This window comes from Oryzias latipes, chromosome 12, assembly GCF_053564925.1.
Source record: "Oryzias latipes strain Hd-rR chromosome 12, Olatipes_Hd-rR_3.1".
In the NCBI taxonomy this organism is placed as follows: Eukaryota; Metazoa; Chordata; class Actinopteri; order Beloniformes; family Adrianichthyidae; genus Oryzias; species Oryzias latipes.
In genome coordinates, this window is record NC_136248.1 from 1,414,929 (window position 1) to 1,431,114 (window position 16,186).

At 43.6% G+C, this 16,186-nt stretch overlaps 1 protein-coding gene across 4 annotated transcripts in view; it reads left to right on the top strand.

The window, feature by feature from the left end:
- The first annotated feature begins 13,869 nt into the window (after positions 1 to 13,869).
- dcc (DCC netrin 1 receptor) overlaps positions 13,870 to 16,186 on the top strand; it is a 277,076-nt gene continuing 274,759 nt past the window's right edge. For all 4 annotated transcript variants that reach the window (XM_078955556.1, XM_078955557.1, XM_011482137.4 and 1 more), the window contains exon 1: positions 13,870 to 14,383. In XM_078955556.1, the coding sequence (XP_078811682.1) occupies positions 14,260 to 14,383 (124 nt within the window). In that variant the 5' untranslated portion in view covers positions 13,870 to 14,259. The remainder of the gene's footprint in view (positions 14,384 to 16,186) is intronic.

Below are 16,186 nucleotides of genomic sequence, written 5' to 3' on the forward strand. Positions count from 1 at the left end.
GTGATCCAAAGAGCCCAGAGACACAATATCATCCATGGGTTTCATTGAAAAACAAAGAACTTGATCTTTTTAACACTTAAATACAATTTGCTTCATAATTTGGAATGTACTGTAGTGTTTTAGTAGTTAGGGAGAAGGGAGGGAATCCGGACACAACCTAAGTTTATCTAGAAAAAGCAAAAAAGTGGTGGAACTGAATGAAAACGGTTTTTCTGGTACAACCTGGAGGTTTAATACGTCTCTGCTAAAAGACCAGGAATTTATTCAATTCTTTAAAAAAGAGTGGGCAACCTTCTTAGAATTCAACAATACTCCTGATATCTCACCATGCCTTCTTTGGGAAACAGCAAAAGCAGTCATGAGAGGGAAAATCATTTCTTATTCAACTCATAAAAAACGCAAAGAGAAAGCAGATTTATTAGAAAATAAAATCAAAACCCTGGAGACTGCTTCTGCTGCTTCTGCACAGGAACACATTCTGGCAGATCTGAAAAAATTAAAGCTGCAGTTAAATGACATCATCAATAAACAAACACAATTCCAAATACAAAGGCCACGACAAATCTGGCAAATTTCTTACTTATCAGCTTAAAATTAATGAAGAAAAAATCAACAATCACTTTCACATCATTGACCAAATAGGAGATGTCATTCATGATCCACCCCCCGTCCTGGGGGTGGCTGCTTGGGGGAGCGAGTTGGTCCTCTATGGATATGGGGCCCTGGAGGTTTGACGGGTTGGGGTCCCCACTAGTCTGAATGCATAAGTAGGCGTGTGTGAATGTTAGTGGTAGTATGTCCATGTAGACTTGTTTGTGTGTGAACACTTTTGGAGCCAACAGCTGTGTTTGTTACGTTTGTGTGTGTGGATAGGCCCCGCCCATTTTAGATTTTTCATGCATCTTAACCTGTCAGTTGTGATTATGAAGCTCCAGCAACCTTTCTGAAGCTTCATGATCTTACCCTCACTACCATAATCACCCCCCACCTCCCCACCCCTTATCTGTCATCCCTCTCTCTTCTTTCCACCTTTTCTTTTCCATCCGGTCCAACAAAAAATATTTACAAATATAATTAATATGAATAGAGTTTAGCTGAAGTTACAAAAGGGGTTTATTTAAATATACATCTGGTGTATCATAAGATTCATAACCGGTGTTGTAACAGTAAAATATGTCCAACACAAAAGGCTTTCAGCTCTCATCTGTTTGCTTAGCTGTTTGACAGGACAAGTTAGAAAAAAAAACTAAAGTGAGTTCTGGGCATCCGTGTTCAAAACTCTCATGTTCATGCAACGCAACACAAGTTTTTACCGCCATTTTCAACTGCATGTACAAAACGTGCATCCATTGAACACGTGTTGAAAGTGAAATCAGCTCAACTTTGGCCAAACATGATTTGGCATTGATGTATGGATGGCGCCAATCATTTATAAAGCAATCATGAAGGAGAAATTAATATTTGAGGTTTGTGCCCAGCCAAAATTATACGCCACCATATCTTTCATATATCGGAATAGAGCTGTGAAAGAAAAAGGATTCCCAGATCCCTGTTTGTCTCTATCTATGGCGGGTTGGTCCGATTAATGAGGTTCAGCATAAAAATACTCTCCACACAGTTAACACACTTGCTAACATAAACCAAATAAATAAAACAAAAGTGTGAGTGTGTGTGTGCATTTATGTTGTTGAGATACTATGACTAAAGATTATGTAGGATCAGAAAGGGATGGACATGGTCAGCAGCAATACTCAGGAAGGCTGTGGAGTTGGAACCATACTAAGTCGGCACTAAGGGGCCCAAAGTGTGCCAAGATAATATCCCCCACACCATGACACCACCCCCACCAGCCTGAACCGTTGGTACAAGGCAGGATGGATCCATGCTTTCATGTTGTTGAGGCCAAATTCTGACCCTACCATCTGAATGTGGCAGCAGAAATGGAGACTCATCAGACCAGACAACGTTTGTCCATCTTCTATGGTCCAGTTTTGGTGAGTCTGTGTGAATTGTAGCTTCAATTTCCTGTTCTTAGCTGACAGCAGTGGTACCCGTGTGGTCTTCTGCTGCTGCAGTCCATCTGCCTCCAGGTTGGACGGGTTGTTCAGAGATGCTCTTCTGCAGACCTCTGTTGGAACCAGTGGTTCTTTGAGTTTCTGTTGTCTTTCTATCAGCTGGAACCAGTCTGACCTCTGGCATCAACAAGACATCTCTGCCCACAGAACTGCTGCTACTGGATATTTCCTCTTTCTGACCATTGTCTGTAAACCCCAGAGATGGTTGTGGGTTAAAATCCCAGTAGATCAGCAGTTTCTGAAGTCCTCAGACCAGCCCGTCTGGAACCAACAACCACGTTCAAAGTCACTTCAATCACCTTTCTTCTTCATTCTGATTCTGGTTTGACCTGCAGCAGAACGTCTGGACCATGAATACATAAATGCATTGAGTTGCTGCCATGTGATTGGCTGATGATAAAGGTTTAAAGAGTCAGAAACTGACACCAAACAGCATGAAAACTAATAAAATGTACCTGATAGAGTGGCCAGTATATGGAGACCTGTATTGACAGTCAAAATGCAACATGACATCACTTCCTCTTGTTGCACTTCTTAAGCTGAAAGGAAATTTAACAACAGTGAATGTGGTCAGCAATTCCTTTGATTATTATTTAATATTATTTCACATCACCAGGATGCCCGATCGAAAATAGTAGTTAACTTTTTTAACATTTTGATCATTCAAAACCATTACTTACAAATATTCATTCATTCATTTTCTATTCCGTTTTATCCCTTTCAGGGTCACGGGGTTGCTGGAGCCTATCCCAGCCACTTATGGGTGAAGGCAGGGGGACGCCCTGGGCAGGTTACCAGTCTGTCGCATGGTAGAATGTCCACAATCACAGATCCATCCACTCTCACAGTCACACCTATGGACAATTTAGATTAACCAATTAACCTATGAAGCATGTTTTTAGACGGTGGGAGGAAGCAGGAAATCCCGGAGAGAACCCACACATGCACGGGGAGAACATGCAAACTCCACACAGAAAGGTCCACCATTGATCTTCTGTTTCAGGTCCCCCAGCCGGGACTTGAACTGGGGCCTTCTTGCTGTGAGGCAAGAGCGCTAACCACTGCACCACCGTGCAGCCCTTACATTACTTACAAATAGAAATGCAATAATTCACAGAGGCACATCATGATTCAGAAAGGTTTTGGTGATTCAGGTAAACTTTCTTTATTTTTCATTTCTCCATCCATCTGTGATGATGGAGGATAGAAGGTAAAATAAGTTAATTAAAAGCAGTTCCTGTGTATTAACACTGGTTCGTTTTGTGCAGAGTGTGCTGCATGAAAATGAAGCCGATCCAATTAATTATCCCCCAATAAAGAACTCATTACATTTGCAGCCCTTTGTGTTCATCCGACTGTGATGACAAGTTTGTGCAGTATTACTCAAATTAGCAGCCTGGTCTGTGCTTGACTGTGCGGACAGTAAAATAATTACTTGTAGACTAAAAGAAACACATCCTGGCTTTGAAAAGGGCAAAGTTGTACATGTCCTGCAACACAAACCTGACAAATCTCGGCACCAGGACTGACCTATCAGCTGTTGGGGTGAGATCAGACTTGACCTGCAAATGTTAAAGCACTTATTACATTGGTTTATAGCTGCTACTGAGTTCCGTTAAAGAGGAACAAGTTTTACATTTTGAGCTGAATGTTTTGAATAATAATTCAAGAAAAAAAATGACTTCCACATTGTAGCTCTAATTTATGAGCAAACAACGTTTCTTGAAGCTTGAAATTATTCTTGCAAGAAAAATTAGGTTAAAAGAAAAATTAGACAAAATGATTTACCTGGCCCAAAAACAAATGGTGAGCTTCCAAGAAAAGGAGACTTCTGACTTTGAAACAGCTTCCTGAACAGAAGATTTCTGACCATGCTCCAACCATTTTGATAACAATTTACGCTGTTTTGGGAAAGCAAGTGGCAACGGTCACATAAAGTAATTTAGAAACTGGTTTCCTCTAAATCAATTGTCCTTTGGTTGTTTTGCTGAAAGACTCCCCCTATTTTCTCAACCAACCTCCTTTTCAAACTTGTATGTTCGTTTTGGTCCAGAGAAAGCAAAGAGCAGTGTCCAGAACCCATGCAGCTTGGTGCATGCCGGTGACCCTGGAGAAGAGGAAGTGTTGTTGCCAGCAATGGTTTTATTTCCAACGGCAAGAACCAGCGGGCTCACACAGAGTCAATTTTCCTAAAAAGATCTCAACACGCGTGGATCAATATGCGTGGATCCAACAGGACTTTGATTACATTGCACTTTAAAGAATTGTTCTGTCCAGGGAGAATTATTCTGGGAATTTGGAGCAGACTGATTTCATGAACAAGAAATCCTTTAGAAAGTCTGCTTCTGTCACTTCCAATGGAGGGCGGAGCCATGGACAATCATAGATTTTTGGGAGAACTCCATCACAATTCAATTCAATTCAATTTTATTTGTATAGCCCAAAATCACAACCACAGTCGTCTCGATGGGCTTCGAAGTAAAACATGAACTCAAAAGGATCACAAATACAAAGAGTTCAATAGGAAAATACTAAAATGAACTAACAAACTGACTAAGCTATACTGGCATCCCTGCCCTTAGACCCCCCTTCTCTGTAAGGAAAAACTCCCAAAAAACGGATTCTGGAAAAAACGTAGAAACCTCAGGGGTGCCCACATGAAGGAGGGATCCTCCCCCAGGACGGACAGGCGATTTACCAGAACTCTTAGAGAAGAATTAACTTATCTAAATCTACAACTACATATATAAAGTCCAGCAGACGAGCTTCATCCAGCCGTGGTTGGGGGGACAGTCAAAGGCGCGAGTCGAGCCGGAGACAGGAACCACAGCCAGGTGTAGGAGCAGGAGCAGAGGCGAGGTACTCGGTCAGGTACAGGAGCACGGATGAGCCAACTGGAGTCTGGAAGCACTCCCACTCCCCAGGAGGGGAAAGGGAAAGAGGGACAATACATGAATCACTGCACCAAACAGAGGCATGGAGAACTAAATGATAAATAATGATCAAGAATAGAGGAGAGAGGAAGGGTAGAAGTAGATGAGAAAAGAGGACAGAACCCCAGAGCACCATAGTTACCCCAGCTTCAACTTCTAGCAGCCTATAAAACAAATAGTTATTGTTATTAAGTTTAATTTAAACACATTAACATTAAGTTGCATAATCTCTGAATACTAACTAGTCTGACGATAAGCCTGTCCACAGAGGAATGTTTTCAGTCTAGCTTTGAATGTAGAAACTGAGTCGGCCTCTCTTCCATGAGCTGGGAGTTTATTCCATAAGACAGGGGCTTGGTGGCTAAACGCTCTACCTCCAACCGTACTTTGACTAATTCTAGGAACCACAAGCAGTCCTGCATTTAGCGAGTGAAGTGTTCTGATTGGATGGTAAGGGACTATGAGGTCCTTAATATAGGACGGGGCCATTCTATGTAAGGCCTTATAGGTTAACAGGAGGATCTAGAACTTGATTCTAGAATCAACTGGGATCCAGTGAAGTGAAACTAACACAGGAGTGATGTGATCTCTTCTGCTAGTTCCAGCTAACAATCTAGCTGCTGCGTTCTGAACAAGCTGGAGACTTCTTAAGGAACTCTTAGGACACGCTGCTAACAAGGAGTTACAGTAATCCAGCCTCGACGTAACAAATGCATGGATGAGTTTTTCAGCATCACTCTTAGAAAGTATATTTCTGATCTTAGCAATATTCCACAGGTGAAAAAAGGCAGTTCTACACGCCTGAGATATGTGAGCCTTAAATGATAAATCCTGGTCAAGTAAAACCCCAAGGTTTCTAACTGTGGAATTGGAGGCTATGCTTACACCATCCAGGGAGACTATCTGAGCAGAATCACAGAATGTATGCAGATTGACACACGCTTCATTTTGAAATAACCAGGACTTTCCAACTGCCCATTATTCTAGGCGTGTCACATGGCCGTGTGAACATGATCCCCAGGGTGATTGGTTAACTGAAGAGATATTTGGAACTCTTCCTGCTAGCAAACCTGCCTCATGACTTTGAGCAGACATGCCGTTTCAAATCAGTGCTACCTTGTTAATGAATGTAACTTTTAATTTGCTTCCCTCTCGCACAAACCTAACGTGAGGATTCCCAGAGCTGAACCACAGGCCCCAGAGCATTTGGTGGCTAAAAATACCCACAAAAGCTGAAAGTAGTCAGCTTTGCTTTTTTACAAATAACATAGATGTAAAACTGACACAAACTTTTTCTGACGGTTCTCTGTTTAAACTCTGAAGTTCAAAACTTCTTAGAAAAATACGTCTGATATTATCAAATGAAACAAAAGATCTGCTAATGAGGAGATTTATGTAAATGTGGCAAACTGAACACATTCTACAGAGGAACACTGCATAGAGTGCTTGATTGTCTGTGGTCTAGGGAGCCAATCAGGGTGCAGAACATAATACACTTTAAAGAAGCATGCAAAATCGCACCAAGAACAAAATCTACACAATTACAGCTGCAAAGGGTAAACTGACAGTCAAGTGTAAAAAAAAAGGAAGAGAAATATCCGGATTTCTCCAAGTTTCAATCCTGAAACCTTGATTTCATAGAGGATGTAAAGCCTTCTCGGAGACTTGTTACCTGACAGCAGTCTACTTTGGGGTTGACAAAACTCACTGCAGGCTGCTTAGCAAGAATCCCTGGAAAATGATACAGATGAAGCCATTATTAATGGTCCAGTTTGCTCTTCCATGTCACCAGCAGCGGCATTGGTCTTCTTTTCTAAAAAGAAAGAGGACAGTTTTAAGACAAGAGGCTCAATCAAGTAGGCCTAAGCCTCTTTAGGTAACGCTCTACCTCTCAAAGCCTCTGCTGTGGAACTCTAGCAAGGAGCCAACAATGGAACAACAATACCTACTCAGTACCTCTGCTCCTGCTGAGTGTCAGGATTGAGGGTCGGATCATGGAGCATCTAAAACTCCAAGTCTATTGAAAACACACCTGTGGGAACTGAAGTCTTTTGACATTTGCTTTTTTTGTAGCTGTACTCAGCTGTTTCAAAGACCACAAAAGAACTGTGCGTGTGATCATCACAGACACACACAGTACTGTCTGGTAGACATGTTCTTACTTCAGTCATTGGATTCTGCATTATGAAAGTGGAAAGGGCACACTGACCAGACATCATCTGGTCCACCACAACAACTATACAAAAACAGCAACGCACGTACGCACGCACACACACACACACACACACACACACACACACACACACACACACACACACACACGTACACGTACACACATACGCACACACACACACACACACGCACACGTACACGTACACACATACGCACACACACACACACACACACACACACACACACACACACACCCACGTACACACATACGCACACACACACACACACACACACACACACACACACACACGTACACGTACACACATACGCACACACACACAGTTGTCAAACTGGACTCTACATACATTCAGGAAAAGGAGGGGGAAGTATTTGAATCACACCATCAGGCTTTTCTGATTTCTAAATTCAGAATAACGAGCTGCTGATGGTTAATCAGACTAGACATTGTTGATGAACACTCTTAGTGAACGCCTGTGGCTGTCCAATAAGATCCAGGATAAAACCACTGAACAGGTAAAGTTCTTGTCTAAACTGAGACACCGTGAGCATCTGAGGCTCTCAGCTTGCATTTCATTTTGGCAAGAGAAGCACGGACTGTAAGGATGAGAATGAGTTTTGTTATGTCATCTTCTCATAGTATTCAACGTGTGTGTGGACAAACACTGATATTCAGCAATGTGAAACACCAGGAAACTTTGCTAGTTAATGGAGACACAAAATCTCAAAGCTAAACATTCACATTAGACATTTTATTTCACCCTCTCACACTGTGTTTTCTTGATTTATTGCAACATTCCACAAATATGAGAGCGTATTCTATAATAACTACCACCAACATGGCTACCAGAAGTGAAGTAGTCAGATAAATACATGCTGTCAGGTAATTGTGCTGTAATTGGCTTCCATTGGAGAGCTTTCAGTGTGGAATAAAAGTGGCTTTGCTTGCCATGCTCTTTCTCACAAACCAGACACACAAATCCATAAATATGCAATGACAGAGATTACTTGTACTGTGAGTCTGCTAATCAGTAATTAAGTAATTGTGTGTGTCTGTGAACAGAAAGGTGAACCAAAGATTTGTCTGTTCCTAATGATTTGTCACTAGAATGTTTGTATGTGTGTGTGTGTGCGTGTGTGTGTGGGGGTGTGTGTGTGTGTGTGTGTGCGTGTGTGTGGGTGTGTGTGTGTGTGTAGACGCTTGCTCTGTGGTTTCAGAAATGTTCAGATTCTCAGTTCAAGGTATTTGTCGTGGGGTCAAAAACATCAGCACTGTTGCCATGGTCACCTGAAGATGAATATACTTTGACCTGTGACTTCCTGCAGAACTGTGCCACAGATGTAGATTGCTGTGAGGCATGGAAGAATTCTGCCAGTGGTTAGTGCGATCATAAAGGTACAGCCTGAGGCTTTGATAGTGCTTTATAAAAAGTACTTATGTGTCAAATTCACCTTTTAAAAGAGAAACTAAATCCTTCACCTAGACATTTTGGAGGAAAAGCAGAGCGAACCACTACACCAGAAGAACAGACTAACCTACTCAAAGAAAATTGTCAACAGACGATAAACTGAAGAAAAGTGTTTGGATGTTTATCTATTTGATTAAACGTTTGTAACGCTATGAAAGTTCAAAATGTATTCCAGTGAAGCAATCCTAAAAAATGCTGGTGAAGTTTCAAATTTCTTGGTGAGTCATCTGCGATGAGGAAATCAGTTAATTACACTCGGTGCTGAAATAAAGAAGTTCAGGAGTGTGTGAAGAAGAACATTTAAATGAAGAGAACGAGAGAGTGAGGAAAAGCAGTAGACAGAATGACAAGGAGATGAAGGAGGAGGGAGAGACCAAACAAAGGCCTCATGAGAACGTGTACGGCAGGTTGGTCACAAAGGAGTGAGAGGTGGATCTGTACAGGTGAGGCAGAGATGGAGGGATGATCAGCAGGTTAGGATGACTGACAGAGATGGAAATGTGCTGACAGGTTCTACTTGTGTGGTGGAAAGATGGAAGGAGAACTTTGATGAATGAGGAACATGTCAGAAAGCACAGAGGAGAAGAGGAGGATGTTATGAAGAAGCAAAGATAAGTGAGAATGAACTGAGAAAGAAGAGGATGAAGAGTAGAAAGGTCCAGACAGCAAACCTGTGGAGATCTGGAAGAGTTTAAGAAGGGAGGCTGTTGAGCTTCTGACTGGTCTGTTTAACTAGATCCTGGAGAGTGAGCGAATGCCTGAAGAATGAAAGGAGAAGGGTTCTGGTTCTATTCAAGTAAACGCCATTTACCATAACCATAACCATAACCTCTTCACTCATCTCATCTCATCAGAACAGCAGCGGGAAGAACCCACACCACAGGCTGCTGGTTTTGCTCAAAGCAGCACCTACAGGTCTGTGATCAAAAGCACAGTTAGATTTTGAAGTCAGGGTTTCCCTCCGACATCTGCTTCAGTCATATCTTCCATCACAGAGACACAGCACGATGGCAACAACACTATTTGATATTTTCTTGTCAGCTCCTCACTTGAGGAGTGTGTGACATAAACAATGGTCCTGCTGAGGGACTGGAGGAGCCCTGGAAAGACCGTGGTCCTTTCTTCATCCGTAGCTCCTCCCACGTGTAAGGAGCTCGCCGCCTCATGGCGTGAAGAAGACGCCAACGTCTCCTTTGATGGATGATGATGAGCGCTAGCGCCGTGGCAGAAATGTGAATGGATCTGCTGTCAATCATGTGTGTGTTGTTCACATCCATCACAGTGTTTCTGAATGGCTTATGAGTGAATAATCTACTACTTTACAATTACCGATACCATTGAGACGACTGTTGCTGGGATTTTTGGCTTTATAAATAACATTGAATTGAATCAATACAACCGTTTGTCAAACAGCATTTTTTCATTTGCTCTGATTCACAGTGATTCGAAATCCTCAGAAAGACAATTTTAATGTTGACTTTCTTAATATTTGTCCTCCATCATCAGAAAAACGTTGCAAGATTGTTACAGGATTTTCGTGGCGTAGATCTTTACGCCAAATCTTCGTGGCCGAACTGGAATCAAGCAGTCTGTTTGTTGAACTTCACTCATTCGGTTTGTATGGTTATGTGTTTGTGTTGAACATTTTTAAATGGTGCCAATATGATGTGAACATCACATTCACACTTGTGTTTGAAGCTAACGTACACCTCAGCAAAATCTAAACCCTGAAGGAAATCCACTTGTTTTAGTTCTGATTAGGAGAGTCAGACGTCTCTGTTAAGGTAACTAATACTCTGCTCCCTTATTTTAATCACGTTTAGGATTACTTTGAGAAAAACTGTGTCTAGTCTCATCTGTCAGGTTTGCTGAGGTTATCAGACTCCTCATCGTTTCTGCCTGCAGATGATTCACGTCAAAGAAATTCTGATGCTTTCTGAGAACAGCTGTTTAATGTTCTCCCATCACTGCAGAAGCTTCATGGAGCCTTAGGTTAGAATGAATCATCAGACTTTGGAATTGCAGTATTCAGAGGGTTTTTATCCAGCTTTACTCTTATTCCTCATGGCCCTCAGATCACCACAAATTTATTACATCGCTCACATTTTTGTTCTTGTCTGTCTAGTTCACAAAAGTGTTTCTAAAGTTTCTGCCCATGTATCTTCTCTTTTTTATTTTGTGGTAAACCCATCAAGAAGGAGTTTTATAAAATACTTGTTGGTTGATGATGTGGTGGTTGTGAAGGGGCGGCACACCAGACACAAAAACAGCTGCAGAAACCTTCAAACCTGAGATGAGATGGAAGAGCGGGAACACAAAGCCTGAAAACGAAGCCAGAACACAATCAAGCAATGACTTAAACAAGGAGAGTGACACAATAAAGCACAAAGCATTCATCTTTTTACACCACCACAACAGAAAGCGGTAATGTGGTTTCATTATTTGGACTTTTCAGAGGTATCTGAGGTAACTGAACCACGCAACATCCAAACCAGCAATAAGTGCAATGAATAATGTGTCATGGTGCCTCTGGCAGTCTCTCCTCCCCCTCGCCTCTCTGCTCTGCTCTACTGATTGGAACCAGCTGTGGACACTCACCTCATCTACCACCAGCCTTCATAAGGAGACCCAGCTCCAGCATTCATCACCAGTTCATTGCTGCTAATGGTGCTTAGTCTGGTCACCAAGTTAAGTCTTGTCTTCAAGTTTGGTCTTTGTACTTACCTCGTTTGTTGTCGCTTTGCTCTCAGGTCCATTTCCACGAGTGTCCACCTGGAACAATCCTCTCCAAGAGCTGCCTGATACGACTCACTCCTCGCCTTGACTCTAGCCACGCAAGACTTTGGCTTCGTTTCGTATCCTAACACCATGAAACTCCAACTACGGCAAAACTGCCGTCATTGCTAAACCGTCCTTCCAACTACAAACTCTAAAGACTGTTACTTTTCAACTCTGGAAAAATAAACCCTCTTGTCATTCTACTACGCCTGAGTTTTCTTCTGGGTTCCAGCATCTGGGTCTGTTATGTCATATCATCACACAATGGACAATAATTAACAACCACAACAAGTGACAAACATGACAAAGTGCAAAATGAAAATGTCTGGACAATATTATTTTTGGATTATTTAATTATTTTTACTCTTTCTTAAATTTTGTTCCTCACCTTATTAATGAACCCTGTTAGTTTGTTGTCTGTAATTCACCCTGACTTAAGAGCTGCTGAACAAAAGTTCCAATACGTGTTTTTACATGTACCAATGGCAATAAACCCCTTAGGTCATCTTTTCATCATCGTCTCTTCTGTGTGTAAAAACAAAGAGACCGAGTCTTTTCACAAAGCCATGAACAGACGGATTACTTTAAAATAGTCTATGAGATGACAGTATTCAATATTCTATAGAATCTATAGAATATTGCAGCTGTCAGAGGACCACAGCCGTCTGACACATGCATGAGAAACCCTGCAGGCATGATGGACGGATGAGCGGTCTGACACCACCTGCTGCAGGTTCTGACACCACTGCAGGTTCTGAAAGTTGAAGGTGTTTCTATCAAACTAATGAGGCAGATTACAAGTTAGTGCAGAATGATCAGGTGACGTGTGTGCATCTATCCACAAACAGACATGTTCTGTCACTTTTGCTGAAGTCTGCTCCACTCACCGTTTCAACAGATTCCTTTGCAAATCCTCACAAATCTATTTTCATAGACGGTATAAAAGACGCAAAGACACAAGAACAGACTTTGGTTCATTTATGTGAAAGAACACCCCCATGACTCCTGACAACGGCAGCCAGTTCTCATTCAAGTTTTCCATTCAACATCACTACTATATCCTGATTCTAATAGAACTTTCTCCGTGAGCCGATAGAGGATCTTTGACCGACAGCCTCCACCGGGGAGACTTTAGTGGAGGCAATGGAACACGGCTGACATTTCTGTGGACCCGTCAAGCCGGAGTTCGGCACACTGAAGGGTTTCCCCACATCAAATTGTCTGGCCAGATTGGAGAGCCACGCGTTGTCTTGGAGAACAAATTCTATCATCAATATTTGCTGTAATGTCCTTTCAGTTTTTAAAAAAAGTTATTTTGAATCTAAATGTCTGTCAGGATTTTTGTAAATCTAGATGCTGTTTTCTGGTGGCCCTGAAGTAAAAATCAAATCAACAAATGACTCCATGCAAAAAGCATTTTGAAGATCACGACAGTTAAAAAAGAAAACTAATATTAAAAAAACAACATAACATTTTAGAAAAAATAAGTAAATTCCAGAAACCAAAGAGAAAAAAAAATCACAAAACAGAAGTAATTTCCAGAAAACAAAATGTTAAAAAATGAAACTTATTGAGAAACCAACAAAAAGGTAGGAACTATGGGACATCGCTGATGGGATGATGACGTTTTATCCATAATTTTAGGTGAAAGTTGTTTGAGATTATTGTTGATATCCAGTCGTAGTCGTGATCTTTGAAAGATTTTTGCGTTGAGGGATTTATTTGTGATTTACACTTCAGGGCCACCGTACTATTTGGACTACAAACATTTTTAACCAGTTAAAGCATTCCTAACAAACATTTTCTCAAATCAAATCAAACTTCCCTCTATTAACACGTATCCCATGATCCCGTCCTCAGTGAATCCTTTTAAAGGTGACTTCTAAAGTTTCCGTTCAGTTTTATCCTGACAGTAGTGAGCATGAAATGATCACATGATCTGCTTTTCAACAAAGAACAGATTTCTAAAAGCAGTTTGTGATGTGATGGTTTGTTGGATGGAGGCAGCTGATTGGCCGTGGCGCCCCCTGAAGGGAAAATAATGTTTGCAATGTGACCATTTGATTTTTTTCAGTGTTTCACCAACTGTGTGTCAGAGTTTGTTCGTCTCGCTCTGAAAGGAACCAGAAGGAGAAACCGGCAGGACGCTCAGGTGGGTAACCAGAGGATTTTCAGTTCATTTCAACTGTTTTTTAATGTTCTCTCCCTTCCTCTGTAGTGACTCCTGCTTCTGCGCGGTTTGACCACAGAGGGCAGGAGAGTTCAGCTCCTGCGCGCGCGCGACTGGCTCCTGCGCGGGGCTCCAGCAGGGCTGAGCCGCCGCTCGGCTCCTCTCCGCTCCGCTCCGGTCCCGCTCCGGGCTTTACCTCCAGCCGCTTTAGATCAATGTCTCTCTGCCTCTCTCTCCAGCTGTAAGGCGGCGGAGGACGGAGTGAGCGGGTTCGAACCCCCTCCCCTCCTCAGACGGAGCAGACCTCCGGGAAGCGGCGCGCGGGGCTGATGGAGACTCAGCCTGATAGTTGCAGCAACTTCTTCTCCTGGACTCTGAAAGGGGGAAACTAATTTCCTGGTTGTCTGTTTTTGGATTTTCCCCTCCCGCCTGTTTTCCGCCTGTCCTGCGGGGGCTTCCAGCCCAACCGGGGCATCAGGGGCATTTTGGGGGGAAAGGGAGACAGAAGCACCTCTGCTCTCCCCATCAGCTGACTGAGCTTTTCTCTTACCCTGACCAACAGCTGGATTTAAGCGGCGCCACAGAACAGCTGGATTGGGTTTTTTCAGAACCACCTCGAACTCGTTGGGACCGAGCGGGGCAGCATGACTGCTTCGGTTGGATGTACGGTTGGTGTGTGGAGGGTTCGAGCCCGGAGGAGGACGCGGGGACTGCACACGCCGCTGCTGCTGCTGCTGCTGCTGCTGGGAGCGCGCGCCACAGCGCACGGTGAGAGGACGCGTGCCGCCCGCATCCCGTTTTTCTGCGTGTTTCAGTGGGTTGGATGGATTTGACGCACAGCTGAGGCTCGCGGGCGCGGGGCAGAGGCGGTTGGCGGTCCCGGCTGAGCTGCAGAGCCTCGCGGGGTCTGAGTGGGTTTGGGTGGGTGGTCTCAGCAGATTCTCGGTTGGTTCCGGATTCATGTCCCGTCCTCCGCTGGCTGTGAGTGACGGGTCGGTGTTTATTGGGATGATGCCACATTTTCCTGCAGTCTTGCATTTCCCCACAGACGTGGACTGCTGGGTCTGACTGACTGATTCCAGGTTTGTGGCCCAGAGCAGCGTGATCAGGGGGGGGGGGGGGGGGTGCTGGTCCCTTCCCTGCATTTATTGATGGTGACCCACTGTCATGTTTGTTGCTAATGGTTGATCAGATCATCCTCCACTGTGGATTTTGGGTTTGCTTTGACTGAAAAAGAAACCAGGAAATATCCACAAATGAAGATATGATCATTTTCACTCAGACTGTTGATGTGTAAAAGGTTTAGTGCATGAATCGTGAGAAAGTGTTAAGGAGTCCAAAGGAGTCCGGCTGGACTCTGAAACAGCTTTCATCAGGATTGATTCTAATGTCAGATTCTCTAAACTGGTATCCGATTGGCAGAAAAATGAGATTTTATCCACTTTTTATTAAATAAAGTCAGATAAGAAGATGTATGAACTCAGAGAGGTGGAACTTCAAGGAAAATATTGAACCCATTTTGTGATTCGAGCTCATCTTCCAGCTTTTTCTACATTATTCTGCCTAAACGTCACATCGTCAGCAAAGCTTTATTTGTCATCGGATTTTCATTATGGAAGCAACATGCTTGGAGAGATGTTGGACTGACTCTCGCTCTGTGAACCTCCCGGTGTCAATAAATTTCATTCAAACACTTTCATTAAGCTAATTGATGGCAGGAGAGCACAGACGTGCACACGCACTGTTGCTGCTGTTCCGTGCAGCTGGGGCTCAGTGTGCGTGACGTCTGTGCGGCTGCTCGCCTCTGAAACCTCAGCTGAATATTTAACCGACAGCATTTATCTATTGGATGCACGCGCACACATACACACAGACACGCATGCGAGCGCACACACACACGGACATGCACGCACACACACGCACGCGCGCAGACACGCATGCGAGCGCACACACACACGGACATGCACGCACACACACGCACGTGCGCACACGCATGCGAGCGCACACACACACGGACATGCACGCACGCACACGCACGCGCGCATATACACACGCATCCGCACTCACACTAACACGCACATACACACGCACGCAGACACGCATACGCACGCACACACGCACATACACACGCGCGTACTCACGCGTATACACATACACACGCGCACACACACACACATGCACGCTTACACACACATACGCATGCACGCAAACACACACACATGCACACACACGCACACACATATAACACAAACATATACCCACACACGCACGCACACACACGCACACATACACACACATACACCCGGACACACACGCACATACACACACACACACATACACACACATACACATACACACACATACACCCGGACACACACGCACAAGCATACACACGCACACATACACACACGCACACCTTCAGAACATCCTGAGAGTCTTTGGAGGCGTCTTCCAGCCATCAGCAGCCATACTCTGGGGTTGTCTGCAGCTTCTCGCCCCCAGCAGGGGCTTCACCGACAGGACCCCTCAGTTTACCTGATGGGGATCAATCAAATAACTGGGACTAAATTC